At 41.6% G+C, this 16124-nt stretch overlaps 1 protein-coding gene across 1 annotated transcript in view; it reads left to right on the top strand.

Annotated features, from left to right (window-relative positions):
* Window positions 1-15825, top strand: part of HIVEP1 (HIVEP zinc finger 1) — a 71248-nt gene extending 55423 nt beyond the window's left edge. Inside the window, exons 7-8 of the mRNA XM_050970363.1 lie at window positions 10758-11275; window positions 14107-15825. Coding sequence (XP_050826320.1) covers window positions 10758-11275; window positions 14107-15249 — 1661 coding nt within the window. The 3' untranslated portion in view covers window positions 15250-15825. The remainder of the gene's footprint in view (window positions 1-10757; window positions 11276-14106) is intronic.
* The last annotated feature ends 299 nt before the right edge of the window (window positions 15826-16124 follow it).

The raw sequence follows: 16124 nt of genomic DNA, 5'->3' as shown, positions 1-16124 counted from the left end.
AAGGATAAATTGCTGCTGAATTTTTCACAAAGTGTTATGCAGTTTAACTTTATCACTTTCACAGATAAATATGACAAGATTGAAAATACCAGAAAAACAGCTGTTTGCCTAGAAAAAATGCAGTCAAGTGTAGTGCTTCTTTGAAAATAGTTGTGCATGAAATGGTCCAAGTTTTGGGATGCATATTTCATAGAAATTAAATCACTAACGTGCCACACAAATCACAAATATGTTGCTGAATGCCTTGCAAGGAGGTTAATCATCTTCCAGCATAGAATTCTGTCCTCCTTCACAAATTATTGGGATAAATCTGCAGATAGAGAACATACAGAAATTAAAAACATTATTTATCTTGACTTGTTCTGCTTCTTCATTAGTGATGAGAATGTTTTCAGAATGAATGTATTCACTAAAAAACTTGAATTCTGCACTTCCCACATCCCTAGAAGATTCTTCTGAAGAGGAGATGAGATCAAGGACAATCAAAGAGAGCCAAACCAGGTTCATGAGTGACTTGCTTGGCATGATAAGAAATGTGTGCCTGCAGCAGAGCCAGTGAGATGGAGAACAGGGTTGTGCATTAGGGCTGTTTGGGATCTCGGCATGTCTCAGTGCAGTGATGGCATTTTTCCCTCCCTTACATTCCTCTGTGGGGAGATGAATGGTGTTGCCTTGCCTTGGTGTATTTTTCTCCCTCCAGTGGAATAGTTTATTAGATTGTGGATGAGGCTTGGAGAAAAGATAGCAGTGGGGGTCTTTATTTAAGCTATAAGGGAAAAGAAAGATGAATGCACTTGCTTCCATATGACAACCACTGGCAGAATAAGCGAATCATCTTGAATCTAATTCTAAATAATGCTGGGAATATGACTCAGCTGCTGTGATTCAGTAGTGCACTAGGTAGAAAGAAACCTGTGTTTTTCCCATTTTTGGCCTTCTTTAATGTACTCTTTTTTTGTAAGCAAAAAATATGTCTCCCTTGACAATTTGAGGTACCAGATAAATAACACAGAAGATAAACAGCAGGACAAATTACTGTCTTTTTCTTACAGAGGAATTTTTATTAATATTTTCAGTCTTCATATGACAGAAAAACTGTCACTTTTTTTAAGCAATGTTCTTAAGCATTTACATTAAAAAGCATTTACATTATTGTGAGTTCTGTAAACTACAGGTGAACAGATATTTCCACTTACTAGGAACTGAAAACATTTTATTCATTGATAAATTGATATTCCCACTTGCATGCATTAAAAGTTGCATTTGTGATTATAATGCAATGGGAAATGTTTTAGTTTAACTGAATTTTCAGTAACATGGGGTCAAAGGAAGCCACTTCAAACATTTGTTGAAAGAATGCTTTCCTTTGACTTCAAGACTATTCGACTGAGAAAGAGAGAGGCTTTCCCTTTTTACATATCATGTACAGGCATGTTTGACCAGAGCTTATTATATATGCCCTGAAATATGTTCTCTGCTCAGCACAGTAATTACCTAATAAATGAAATGCACTATTTTGGAAAAAAAGAGCACAGACACATACAGGATTTGTTACATAATCCTTGAAATTCCTCATGGAATTTAATTTTGTGACTACAATGCCTATTTTGTTTTCCCCCAAAATAGAGGATGTAGCACTTCTTTCTTTTACTGGAGCCCCAATCCAAAAAAACAACTTGGTGATAAATCCCTGCCTTTTCCAAAGGATCTGGCTCAGGTACCCATAGCAAAACCAGCAGTGCAGCACAAAGTTCAGCACTAGAAACCTTATCCAAGAATCAGGGTAATTAAACCCCTGATAAAGGTGCATTTGCTGCAGCCAAACCAGTCCAGCCTCTCCAGTTGCTGCAGAGCACAGGGCATTTACAATTATCCATGGAAATTCAGTGAACAACCCTGCACTTGAAAAATGTGATTTCATCCGTCTGCTCACCAGGCCAACCATGAAGGTTTTTCTCATGATAATTCAGAATTTTTTTGTCAGCCTATTTTTAAGGCAGAAGCAAGAGGGGGAAAAAAGTGTGATGTATTTGCCTAAGTGTTTTTTGTTGTGTGGTTCAGTTGCCCCATTTCAGTTGCCATGAAATCCTGAACATGCTAATTTTAGGCAGCGTTTGAATCAGCTTCAACCACCTCTTTGGCTGCCCTTTCCCCAGGGCAGAGCAGCAGAGCTCACACTGGGGCCAGCACCCCTTGTGCCAAGTCTGGGCTCCAGGGACAGCCCTGGCAGCAGCACATCACCCCCAAAGGACAGTGTGATGGGCCGTGGGTACTGAGCTGCACTTGTGGTGTTACATCTTTGGTGCTTCCACCCCTCCTCCCTCTGGCATGCATTGCTGGCACAGTTGTGCCACATATCCTTCAGATGTTTTAAAAACCAACATCTTCAAATGCTTAAATGTTTGGGATTTGGTTGTTGAAAATGTTTTGTCTCTTAAAAAGTGGTCTGGTTATTCCCATTGCTTTCCTCAGCTGGAAGGCAACGTGAGAAGCAGTAGAAGAAGGTGCAGAAAATCTGATAAGAAATAATTATGACCTCAGAAAAAAAAACTTCTTCCTGAAGACTGTGTGAAATTGGCCTGTTTCCTGACCTGTAGAATGTCTGTCTGTCTATCTGTCTGTCTCCACCTAATTCATTATCTGAACATTTGGTATTATGGTAATAGAAATGTCTGCACCTTTGCTTAAAATAACTAAGCTGTATGTATGTCTTTCGCTAGAACTACACTTTGAATTAGAGAATTTACCCAGAAATTTTAAAAAGCCACCAAAGGAATTTGCTGATTCCAGTCTTTTGTAGCTTTTTTTTTTAGAGTCTGGGTAATCACAGTTATTTGAATATACAGTTTTTTAGATTCATATGAGAAGCCAGCTGTGACCGACAGCAGTACAGATTAAATGGATGCAAACTGAACCAGGAGTGCAAACTCATGCACAATCCTGAGCACAGGCAGACACACACACACAGAGTCTGTTTTTTCAGTAATCTGAGAAGCTGAAATTTTGTTGTGCTGTGGTGTCTCAGGAAAAAAGAAAGATGCTCTCTAGCTGTCTGAGACTGTATGTGATCAGAGCTTTTAACATAGCATTCTTTGTATTTGGACTTGTCATCATTCGGGTATTAGTAAATACTTTTTGGCCTGGGTTTTTGTATTCAAAACGATTCCCTCAGCCATTTATCTTTCATCTTCTGCTCTGTGGAATGTTCTTGTCACCAAAATACTGGGTTACAATGTGAGGAATGTTAATATCTGAATTAAATTGTCAGAGGAGGTGAACTGTTTAGTGTGACAGACTGCAACTGGGGATATCCTCTTTGGCCCTGCTCACATGCTCACACAACATTTTGCTGTCTAGTCTTAAAAACAACAATAACGTGTTCAAATTGCAGCAGTTAAAAACTTGGAACTTGTATAAGCTCATGTATGAATGGTATGGTATGTCTGAGTAAACTTGCACAAGAGAATTTCTTGATAATGAAATCAGCAGATGGGCAAAACATTTAAGGGGTTTCTCTGCAGAAAATCTGTCTCAAAATATTCATTGTTTTTACCAGTAAAAATACATAATTGTAAGTTTCAGATATGTGTTTATAGATATCTACACATGCACATATTAAGAAAATATTTTCATTTTCTGCAGTATTATTACTACAGTTCTAAGTTAATTAGCTATATGTTACTTACAGTAGATTTTAAGTCAGTTTCAGTGGCTCTTCATTAGCTTAATCATGACTCAGTCTATTTTCACTGAATCTGCATTTAAGAAATGAAAAAAAATGAAAAGCCTTGCAATAATATCCTCCTTTTACAAAGAGAACAGAAGGCTGGTTCTGTGTAGTTTACAAAATATTTAATTTTTTTTTTGTAATATCAGTGTCTGTTTTTCAGCTAGATGTACATTAGGCATGCTGAAGCCCTACACCCACAGCCTGACATTAGACTACCTAGTGCTAGGTTGGATTTGCAATACACAAATTACTTAGAAAGGTTTAGGTGTAAATAATCTCTTTAGGCAGAAGTTGCTCTTACTTTTTGGTGTAGTTTCACTTCATTACTTTCTGTCATCTTAGGAATGAAAGTCAAAAGCCCACAGATTTTCTTCTTCTCGTTTCTGAGGAGTCCTGGTGATCACCAGTCTGAAGTTAACCCAGTAGATGTCACTGTGAGTCCTGTAGAGCAGTGGACAGTAGCTGAAGCAAGACTGAAATCTGATAATTGAAGCCTATGAACAGGCCTAGAATGACAGGAGGACAGCAGGGCTGGGTACAGATGCTGGCATTGTTTAACTGTATCTAGTTTACTGCTCTTTAAATCTGTGTGAATGGTTGTGGAAGGAAGGATCAATTGCAAGTCCAGTACAACGGGTGAAAGGCAAGTCTAGGTTGTAATTGTTTAGAAGAATGGAGTGAATTGATGACACACAGACCTCACTTTCTGATTTATGACCATATAATGACATGCTGAAAAATACTTTTGTCTTTCTTGCCATAGTCTACATTTTTTCTTGAGAATATATAAAGAGAGAATGGAGTATATATAAAGTATAGAATGGATGCTTTATTTTTAAATGCTTTTATGTAAATGCCAGTCTATAACTGAAGATACTTCCAGAACTTGAGATAATGAACACTGCTTTGTATTATTCAGGCGCTAAAAGCCAATAAATGTAATAAATTTAGATTAAGATACTAATAGATAGTGAATAAATACTTAGTAAACTATGTCTTTAATCTGCATAAGTAGAGCTAATGGCAGTCGTATAGTTATCTGCATTACTGCACATTTCCTTAGGAATCTGTAAAACTGAGCAGTCCAGCCTTGTGTTTTCAAGCTGTTCTTGTCTTCCTGCCACTGAAAGAAGGAAAATGAACATGTTGCTCTTTATGTGGCAATCTACTTAAATATTATTAAGTTATAACTAAATGTGACAAAGTTATGAGCTTTTGAACTTCATCACTGGATTTGGTGCAGAAATTGCTGTATCTGTAGCAGATCCTCAGTTAAGTCACGTCATAAGGCAATGATACTGCAATTAAAATTAAAAGCTATAAGTTGAGGTTCTGAAGAACCTTTATTTTAGTACTTTGCAGTATGGTGATAATTAGATGGCTGTTGTAAAAACCATGTACTGTAAGGATTCCTATAGGAAAAGCTTGTAATAAAATGAAAAACCTCAAAGTACATAAGGACACATATTTCAATTACCTAATTCATAGAATCCCAGCTGTGGAAATAGCAGTATGTGCACTTACCAGCCCCAGGCACTTCACAAATGGACATGTTAGGATGCTGATAATTCCAGCTAATGCTATTGTGCTAAAGAACTTGGAGTTCTTTCTTTTCTGCTCTGGGGTAAAATGTCACTATAACAGAGCCTTGTCCAACAAGCTCAACACCATCACCACAAACAGTACACAGCTGACCAACTGAGGACTGAAATAAATGAAGGACTAAGGTATTTTTACCTATGATTTTTAGACACTTCAATACGTAGGATAAAAAATTCAGCTTTCTTAAAAATAATTGTAGCTGGCATGTGAACAGAATCCCCAGTCAAGTTTTGTCCATGCTTCTATTAAGCCTTTACTTCCATCTGTTCCTAATTTCTGCAGAGTTCAGGTCTGTAAAATTCACTTACTCCTGTGAAGTCCAGGAAGAAGAAAGAGTCTCTCTAAGAATTTAAAAGAAAAGATTGCAGCAATTGACAGAGGATGAAAGGCATCACCTACTCTTCCAAAAAGACTCTTTGTAAAAAAGTGAGGCTGTCTTGAAGAGTTTGTCTGTTAAAATGGTGAGAGTTGAGTTACAAATTCGAAAGAGAAGTAGCTTTCATAAGCCTTCACTTAATAGTGTGAAACTTTTTTCCTGTTTTCTTTCTTAAAAAAGAAACTGAGAAATGGCTTTTGGCATTTTGGAGAAATGCCAAAAGCCATTTCTCCATATGTTAGGAGCCTTTACATTTATGATACATCCTTCATTCGAAAATACCATACACCATTTTACAACCTCATACAAAGTTAAACACAAAAGTAATTTTGTTCCCACTGAAAATTGAGTCAGTTTTAGTTATATGCATGTATGTATGTATGTATATATATATCATCTACATAAGCATATGGTTATAATTGTGCATAGTTCAAGATAGGAAGCAAAGAATTAATCTTTCCCCAATTAAAACTGCCAGAGAACTTTAGTAGGCAGTGTACAATTACCAGAATTGGATTGGAGCCAGTACTGCTTAGGTAAAAAGACACTGCTTGGAAGAGAATCTTCCACCACAAAGAGTGGTCACAGCCTCAGCCTGATGCCTCCTTCAGGGGAGACCCATAAACCTGCCTGGGTCTTTTACTGCTTAAAACTCCAGCACTGGGTCCTCTTGAACTCCACAGCGATGCTTAGTGGGATCTATGATTGGAAAAGCTTGGGCACCTCTTGTTTCAGCAAATGTGCATGCAGGTATAAAAGCCAGAGCAAAGCATTCCTTTGTGCATTGCCAGAACAAGCAAGTCAGGAATCTTATTTTTTACTCCTCTGATGTTGCAAAGCAGTGTGGGAATCAGGGAACCACATTCATCGCTGTCACCTCGCCTACACTGCAGGCTCTGGCTCTAGGTAAAACCACACTCAAATAGAAGCTGGCAAATGCACAAAGGGTGGAGGTAAACAGGGAAACAATAGAGGGAAATGATATCCCATGGAGTCCTGCATGTAAGGAATCTGTGTTCCACACACAGTTTCCCTTTCTCTTTCCATGGCTTTGTTGTAGAAAGCTGGGATGTATGCAGAAAATTCCTACATAAGCAGCATTTGCTGGTAAATCTGGTAGCATTTTTAAATGTTGATTTGAAAGAAGATGGTTTCTTCTAAATCATTGTTTGCACATATCTTTTCCTTGCTTTACAAATGCATCAAGTCAGTCTAATCACTTCAGGTAATTCCTCCTGCCAGTAGAAACAATCATTCATGATTGACATCAGCTTTCACAGAAAATGTGATTCATGAGGATAGAGGGAGAAAAAAAAGCAAGAATCAGTAGGATTTTGTGGAGAATAGTTATGTGACATTGGTAAAGAGACTGAATTTAAGAGGGAGTCCAGAGTGAATTCCAAGACTTTGCAATGTGCCCTGCATTATTTAAAGAGTTGCAAGAAACCTGTAGGTCACCCTTTAGATGTGAAACATGGAGAAATCTTCAATATCTCTTACAGAGGCATTGAGGAAATCACAGAATATTCTGAGTTGAAGTGACTCACAAGGATCATTGCAGTCCAACTCAGCCCTGCACAGCACCATCCCCATGAGTCACTCCATGTCCGAGACCACTGTCCAGATGCTTCTTGAACTCTTTCACGTTTGGTCCTGTGTCCACTTCTCTGAGGAGCCTGTTCAAGTGCCCAGCCACCCTCTGGGTGAAGAGCTTTTCTCTAATATCCAACCTGTCGCTTCCCTGACACAACTTCAGGCCATTCCCTTGGGTCCTGTCACTGGTTACCAGAGGGAAGTGTCTGTCCCTCCTCTTCTCCTCATGAGGATGTTGTAGCCTGTGATGAAGTCTCCCCTCAGTCTCCTTTTCTCCAGTCTGAACAGACCAAGTGACCTCAGTCTCTCCTTGTAAGGCCTCCTCTCAAGGCCCTTCACCATCTTTGTTATGCTTTGGATGCTTTCTAACAGCTTGATATCTTTTTCACATTTTGCTTCCCAGAACTGCCCCAGCACTGGAGGTGAGGCCGCCCCAGTGCAGAGCAGAGCAGAGCAGGACAATCCCCTCCCTTGCCCTCTGGCCATGTAGGTCACCCTTTCGATGTGGCATCATTTGCTGAGTGAACTAATGGCTCACAGGTCAGGCACAAATGGTTACAGTGAATGGGGTGACCACATCAGACTGGTGACTTGTCACTTGTGGGGTTCTACAGGGCCCCATCCTCGGCCCTGTGCTCTTCCAAAGAGAAGACACCTGATATCCCCCAGGACATGCTTGGCCCTCCTGGCTGCCAGGGCACTGCTGGCTCATGTTCAACTCGCCACTGACCAGGACCCCCAGGTTCCTTTCCATGGGCTGCTTTCCAGCCTCTCATTCCCCAGTCTGTCTGTATGTTCAGGGTTGTTCCATCCAAGGTGCAGAATCCAGCACTTTCCCTTGCTGAATTTCATACAATTGGGGATTGCTCATCTCTAATCTGTCACAGTCTCTCTGCCAGGCCTCTCTGACTATGAGGGAGACAACAACTCCTCTCAGTTGTGTATCAGTGTTGCTCAGTGTCCCTTCCAGTCCTGCATCCAAGTCATTTATGGAGATTTTGAAGAGCACAGGGCCGAGGATGGGGCCCTGTAGAACCCCACTAGTGACAGGTCACCAGTCTGATGTCACCTCATTCACTGTAACCCTTTGTGGCTGACATGTGAGTCATTTGTTCACCCAGCACATGATGTGTTGTTTATCCAGCTGTGAGCTGGACATTTTATCCAGGAGGATTCTGTGAGAGACACTGTCAAAATCTTTACTGAAATCCAGAAGGGTTACATCAGCTGGCTTCCCTTGATTAGCAGGGTGGGTTACCTTGCGATACAAGGAAATCAGATTTGGTAAGCAGGACTTTCCTCCCATGAAGCTGTGCTGCCTGTGACCAGTGGCTGTGTTGTCCTCCAGATGTTTTTCAATACCTCCCAGGATAATCCTCTCCATAACTTTACCAGGCACAGAAATGGGACTGACTGGTCAGTAGTTTCTGGGGTCCTCTTTCTTACCTTTCTTGAAAACTGGGACAACGTTAGCCAGCTTCCAGTCAGCAAGGACCTCTCCAGATTCCCAGGACTGCTCAAAAATGAAGAGAGGCCTTGCAATGACATCAGCAGCTCTTTAAATATTTTCAGATGAATCCCATCAGACCCCATAGACTTTAGGCATCCAGCTGGAGCAGCAGTTCCCACACAACTTCGGAGTCGACTGCGACTTTACCATTCTCACAGCCATGGTCCTCCAGCTCAGGGCACTGGGACCCTCCTAGCTTGTCATTGGTATTGAAGGCAGAGGTAGTTGTTTCCATTCAGAAATCAAACATATGTAGATGTTCTAACATTTTAGATATGTTTGCTTTGCAAGGTACTGAAAAAAACACTGTTTATATGAAGAATAGAAATGACAGAATTATAGAGAAAAAAATACCAAAAACATTTAGTCAGTCCACATGTTGTTGTTAATAATATCTTTAACAATCGTACTTGCCATAATTTTGGAATGGAAGTTAATGAATTAATTTTTCCACTAAAAGGTATTTTCTATTTTTAACAGCTTTGTCTGTGGATGAGAATTATAAATTAAGTCTACTTAAAATTCTGATAAATATTTTTGTTAGGATCATTCCAATGACCTGAAGGATTTGGGGTATTTTTAATAACATGTCTGACATGTTCACATCTGCTGTAGTAAATGTAGGAAATCTAGTTTCCATATTTAGCTAATGTACAAATCATTGTGTAGGCAAAGTTGGGGAAAGTCATTACAGAGGGATTTTTTCAAAGAAGGTATTAGTTCCCAATTGCATTGCTCATTTAAAACCATAAAGGCTTATAATGGTGGGTAACTTACTGAAAGGTAGCTCAGTTAAACCCATTTATTTTATCTGGAGTTCAAAATGGTTGTTCTGGTTTTGGTAACTTAGCAGCCTAAAGTATAGGCAGTATATTAAAATTCTTTTAAGGGTCTGATTTTTTTCAGAATTGTTCATTTTGGTGGTAAGTTACTGTGTAGATTGCCCTAGAACAGCATCTCTGAGACTTTATCTAACCAGACATCTTTGGTTTTACAGAGCCAAATGATTTTTATGCAGATATGTTTTTTTGGACAGCTCAAGAGACAGACCTTTAATCAAATACAAAATATTAATGTATTCAAAGCATTTTGTCTTTTATAAAATATGATCCCAGACAGTCTGGCTCGGAATCAGACATAGCAGATGGGATTTTCTGTCGCTTTACTAAAGACAACTCTCTTTCCAAGTTAGATACAAAAGAAGGTGAAAAGCTGCAGTATAGCTGTATTTTGTAGAGAAATTTACCCCTAGACAGAGGTTTGGCTGTAAGGAGGGCTTCTTTATGCAAACAAAGATTCGTAGGTAAGTTTTGATATCATTAATGCTTTCTTGGCTTCTAGGACATCTCAGGTAATTTTTTAATAAACTCTTCAAAACATTAGTGAAGTGAAGAAATCTAGTAGGGTCTAATTTTGGTCTCTTTTGCCTGTTAACGAGACAGATTCTTGACTAAGAGCCTCCAGTCTTTGTGTTTGCATCCTTCAAAAACCTTTGCAGCCATGATTCATATTAGGTACAAGGACGCCCACTTATGAGTCAGAACCAGCCAGAGAATATCCCACTGCTAAGGTTGACAGACCAGCCCCACATGTCAGCACTGGGAACCTAAGGAATCGGGAATCTGCTCACTGCTCCCCAAGCAGAAGAGTGAAGGCTGACTTAGAGCAAATGGTTACAAGTGGCATGAAGGAAAACAGCCAAATCCAGAAGGTTAAAAACAACATAGGAGCAGAAGATAAAAGATTATGTAGCTGTGCAGTTAAATATGTAAGCCAGAAAATAAAAAACAAAATTTAAGTCTTCCCCGTTGCTTTGATGCAGTGGGGTGTGAGTGGAAAATACATGTGCCATGTGGTTTTTTTGGTGGTTTTAGTTGTTGTCTCCTGCTTCCTTCCCAGTCAGTCCTGGGCCTTCATTGTCTTAACTTCTCCTTCTGCTTTTGCAGGTGAGAAGCAAAGATTTGGCTATGACCGGTCAGGATATGACGTGGAGGAGTCTGATGGTGGCGATGAAGATGAAAATGACAATGAGGACGATGATGAAGACAGCCAGGCTGAGTCAGTGCTATCCACAACGCCCTCGGTGACAGCCAGCCCCCAGCACCAGCCCTCTCGCCACGGCCTGCAGGATGCCGCCAGCACCGATGACGACATCAGGCTTCCAGACTGCTTCACCGGGGCTCACACGGACTCCATGGATGGTCTCCCAAAAGCGCTGCTGACCAAGATGACTGTCCTTAGCACAGTGCAGTCGGTCAGCAGGACCTCCAGGTCGCCAGCAGAGTCCACCCATCAGGAAGCACATGAGGACAAAGCCCAGGAGAGAGGAGTGGGTCCCTGCAGTGCTGATGCGGCACTGACGGACATTGCTCCTGCATCTCCAGGTCGCCAGATGTCTGTGGATTACCCTGATCCGCATACAGCCTTGGGCCACTCCTTAATATCAACTGCAGCTCTTACAAAGGTAGGAGTGTCTAAAACCAGGGAGAGAGAGGGATTTTAAGTCCGCCTTCTAAAAAGATCTTCTTGGAGATTTTTCAAAGAATAAATGTTTGCCTTTCCCTTCATTCTTAGAATTCTTGGTGATGAGTCTTTCAGAACAGTAAAAATTAGTCCAAGCACAAATATATAGGACTGTAGACACAAGGATGTTGTAGGAGCATTGCTTTTCAAATTCTTAAATTTGATTGTATTCTTCCTGAAAGGTTTAATTGTAACATGGTCATTTCAGCTGATGTTTGAAGCTGGTAGATTGTATTACAAAGCAGAAGGAAATAACAAATATGTGGAATGAACATATGGTGGTGGTTATGTTTTCAGGGGAAAGTGATAGAATTCAGCAATCATTTCACTCTGAAATATGATGATACAATCATTGGTAATTCCAAAGGGAAATTAATCTACTCCCAAAATTTTTTGCCTTAGCACTAAAAAAAAAAACTGTGCAATTGTTTATCTATCCTCCAAATATCCTTAATAGTAGAATTAGAAAGAGTGCCAGCTGTTCAAGGAAACTAGGAGTTTGCCCTTGAACAATAACGAAAGGAGAGATGAACACAGGACTGAGACCTGAGTTCCCAGTGCTCTCAGCTTTTGTCCAAGCTGAAAGAAGATTTTAATCAGAAAAGAATGTATTTTGCCCATGCACATGTTAGACGTGTGGATTTTTAAAGCAGTGTGCAGAGAGATGAGGACAGTCTGTGTGCAGGTCTGTGGGAGCATTCAGTAATTTTGGCAACTTTTTTTTAAACTGTGCCCATGAAATCAGGGAGAGAAGTGGTAGGTGCTGAGCCTTTTTCAGTTCAGCAATGGCTTTATTGGACTGTGATGGGGATGGTACAATCACTTACCAGACTGACTCTAAAGATAGTTTTTGGAATTTTTAATTCTTGCTACAGACCATGAAGGCATTTGAGCTTTTCAGAGCAATGCTCAAAAAAATGAGATGCACAATAGTTTAATTAAAGGAGAAATCAAAGCATTGCCTTCTCCATGATGAATGCAATATTTAGAAATATTATATAGAACGAATTAATCATTAGATTGGGAAAAAATCTGTAACTGCATGCAGTTACTGAAAATTTTCAAAAGCATAAAAAGTAAAAATTTCAATCTGTTTTAAGTTCTTAGTGGCTTGGTTTTTCTCTGAAAATTTACACTACTAGATTTATTTTGTACACAGTTTAAGGTAGCAAACTGTTGACAGCTGGAGAAACAGTAAAAGTTATTGCTGCATTGTGTTGTTTGACACAGGTTCAAATGTTAATTGGAGCGAGTTTGTAGTGTGACAGAGAATAAAATGAAGTGGTCTCTGATCACTGTATATGCCTGCCATAAAATGGGAAGGAGGGTCCTGGTATTTGGAGTTTTGGTTCCATTGTTGCCAGTGGATACCAGAAGGACATTTAACTGAGCATAATCCCTCATTAAATAGAACCACTGAAGCCTCAAGTAAATAGTCATGCAATTAAAAATTGAATGATATTGAATCATTGAATGATATTGAATTATATTCATTTATATAGCTCTAATAATTGTCTACATTAATATATTAAAAAAAGAAAAAGGAAGGCATGTAAGTAATACAAGGAAGCAATTCCTTTCCAGATTTTCTTTTCCTTTCCTAGACCAAAAGAAACATCAGCCTTGTATCTCCAATGGTTAATCTGCAGTCTGTTCCTGTTGTGAATGGCTGTGGATCCCAGATCTTGCAAGTGAGAAAAGGAGTCCACATAGGTCAGGAAGGCTGTTGTACATTCCTTCTAAAGCATCCATACCAGTTTATCAGGATCTCTTGCGAGGTGTCAGTTCTGAGAAAGATGTTGACTTCTTTCTCACACCCATCTTCTCATTTAGACAGGATGGCACTGCACAGCCAGTTAATCCTATTCTCCCTTTGCCAATACGTTTTTACAAGCAGATTTCAAAAGCATTTCTCTCTGATTTTGAGGTTTTTGCCTGCTCTAGGGAATTTTTGAGATTTAGGACTGTAAAAACTAAGTAAGGTTGCACCAGTGTGCATGTGTGTGATCAGTGTGCCAAAACCAAAAAGATAACCATGAGATTGCAATTGCACTTTCAGAGTACTCGTTTTAGGAGTTTCTAGGAGAGGAGTTGCAAGCCTTGGTCAGTAACAGGCTGTAGGAAAAGAAAAGGGAGAATAAATATAGTATTATAAATCCGGGTGTGTGCACCAAATAAATCACAGTGAGCTGAGGCAGCAATAGGATGTGGATCCCTTATCTCACTCCAGTATTCACCCATCAGCTCCACCTCTGCAGGAGCTGTAGTTCTCAGCCATCTCCTGTCATTGCATACCCTGTCTGTCACATTAGAAGCACCTATGACAAATGTGCCGTGATGCTGCCTCTGCCTGCTGGAGGCTGTAATGCCTTCAGGAGATGAACCCAGTGCATCAAAAATGCCAGCTTATGCTTATTTAACCTTCTTGCCTGAGGTGATTTCCACATAAAACAAGTCTCCAAAGCCTTCTCGCCACTTAAAACACACGTGCAAAAGATATTCAGCGATGTTTTTGAGCACTAGCGTTTGAGAGAAATTAAGCAAGGGTAATTAGCAGAGGAAAATGCAATTAGTGGGTGAGGAAGGAGGTGGAAAAAGAAAGAAAGGAAATCAGTTCATTGTTTAAGCTGAGCACTACATACTATGAACCATTTTGTTGTTATTCTTTCTGAAAAGGGGGCATGGGAAGCACTCCCAGCTCCCTCGTGTTTTCATGTCACTGAAGGGCAGTGGTGGCTGCCACATTAACACTCCTGTGTTGTTCTCTCCCAGAGCTCGCCCTCCATCAGCTCCCCGTCCTCGCTGGCAGACCACAGCATGCCGACAACAGCACCATCACCCTACACCGAAATCCCGGAGGAGAAGCCGGCTGCCGAGCCAAGAGCTCCGCAGACTCACCTCTTCAGCCACCTGCCCCTGCACTCGCAGCAGCAAGCCAAGGCTCCCTACGGCATGGTGCCCGTCGGGGGCATACAGGTGGTCCCTGCCGGCCTGGCCACCTACTCCACCTTTGTTCCCATCCAGGCGGGGCCAGTGCAGCTCACTATCCCAGCTGTGAGCGTAATTCACAGAACTACCAGCGCCCTTGGCGAGACAGGCGGCACGGCCCCCGGCACCGCCACGAATCCCGTGGGAGTCGCCGAGGTGAACAGCATGGTGCCGTGCATTCCCATCGGCCAGGTGAGCGTGCCGGGCATTCAGGGGCTCGGCGCGCCCAACCTGCAGCCTCTGCCGCCGCTGGGCATGGAGACAGTGAACATCCTGGGCCTGGCAAACACCAATATCGCCCCGCAGATGCGACCTCCGGGAATTACCCTCAACGCCGTCGGCCTCCAGGTGCTGACGGCTGGCGCGGCCCCGCAGGGCACCAACCCCAGCCCGCAGGGACCCCTTCCCGGCCTGCAGATCCTGAACATCGCCCTGCCGACCCTCATCCCCTCCGTCAGCCCCGCCAGCGCCGAGGGGCACGGAGCCTCCGAGGCACCCACCACGGGCTCCAAACCCAGCGAGGTCCAGCTGGAGCCCGCTCCTGTCGGCTTCCCCACGGCCGAGGCTGGCCGGGATGCTTCTCCTCATGCAGTGGCTGGTGGCCAGCGGTACGGTGGGAAGAGCCATCCCGAGCCCACCCCACTGACCAACCCCATTGCTCCCGGGAAAGCTGATCCTGAAAAGACTGACCTCGCCAACCCCAGCAAGCCAAAGCGTGACCTCCCTGCCCTCCAGGTGAAGAGGGCTGCCCCGGCAGAGCCCCGCTCCAAGGCGAATCCCAACACGTTAAGCAAGTCCCCAGTCCACCGAACTGTCACCCCGGACAGACAGGTACCCAGGCCGGCCGCCCCGCCCCAGCGGCAAAACACGGTGCAGTTTAGCGATGGCAGCAGTGACGATGAGGATAGACTTGTAATAGCAACCTAGTTTTTGTTTTTTTCATTGTGTTTTTATTTTTAGAGTTTTTTGGGTTTTTTTATAACACTTGCAGGTTTCTTTGCAAACCTTCCTTTCCTTAAAGCACATTTTTCTGACACAAACCCATTACTAATCTTCGTGCAATCATGAACTCTTGACCAATAATTGTTGTTTCTTGTCAGCTCCAGCCATTTTTGTACATGTTGTATAGACGATTGTGCCTTTTTGGAGTTTTATGTTTAGAAACCTGTACAGATTGTTGAATATATATATATATAATATATATATATAAAATATGTATATTAAAACCAGGTAGTTGCTTGTGTTTAGTAAGTAAACATCCTATGTCAGATAAATAAAGGATTAAATTATATGTTGCACTGTTAAATGTAAATTTTTATGGCTGTGGGACAAAGTTTCTGTGTACAGATCTAGTATGTAAAACTCCATATTTATTGTATCCATATTAGTCTTGGAAAAGGGTCTGTCCATCTTTCTTGTGTAAGACGGTAGCTTTACACTTCAAAGAGAAATACAGTATCTGTGTTACAAAATATTACAGTAAAATTTTGTTTACTGACTTTACCATTGCTTATGTTGTGCCTTCTTGATGCAGTCCTGTAGCTAGAGAGGTGCTTGACTCGTTCCTTTCAGTGCCCTTCCGTGCCCTTCCAGCTGGTTCAGCTTGAAAGGATCTGGCGATGGTAAAAGCCCCTGTGGTTTCACCTGCCATGCAAGAGAGAGTAACTCATCGGGCTTTACTTGGAGTAAAATCTTCCATTCAAAACATCTGGCAATTGCAGAGTGGGGAGGGAGTCCCTCAGCTTTCTGTAGAGCGAACATCCATCCACCTCATGTTTCTTTCCTAACTAGAATTTGAAGAC

The sequence above is a fragment of the Serinus canaria genome, chromosome 2, assembly GCF_022539315.1.
Source record: "Serinus canaria isolate serCan28SL12 chromosome 2, serCan2020, whole genome shotgun sequence".
Classification (NCBI taxonomy): domain Eukaryota; kingdom Metazoa; phylum Chordata; class Aves; order Passeriformes; family Fringillidae; genus Serinus; species Serinus canaria.
The sequence above is the reverse complement of the archived record's forward strand: the minus strand, read 5'-3'. Positions and strand labels throughout refer to the sequence as shown.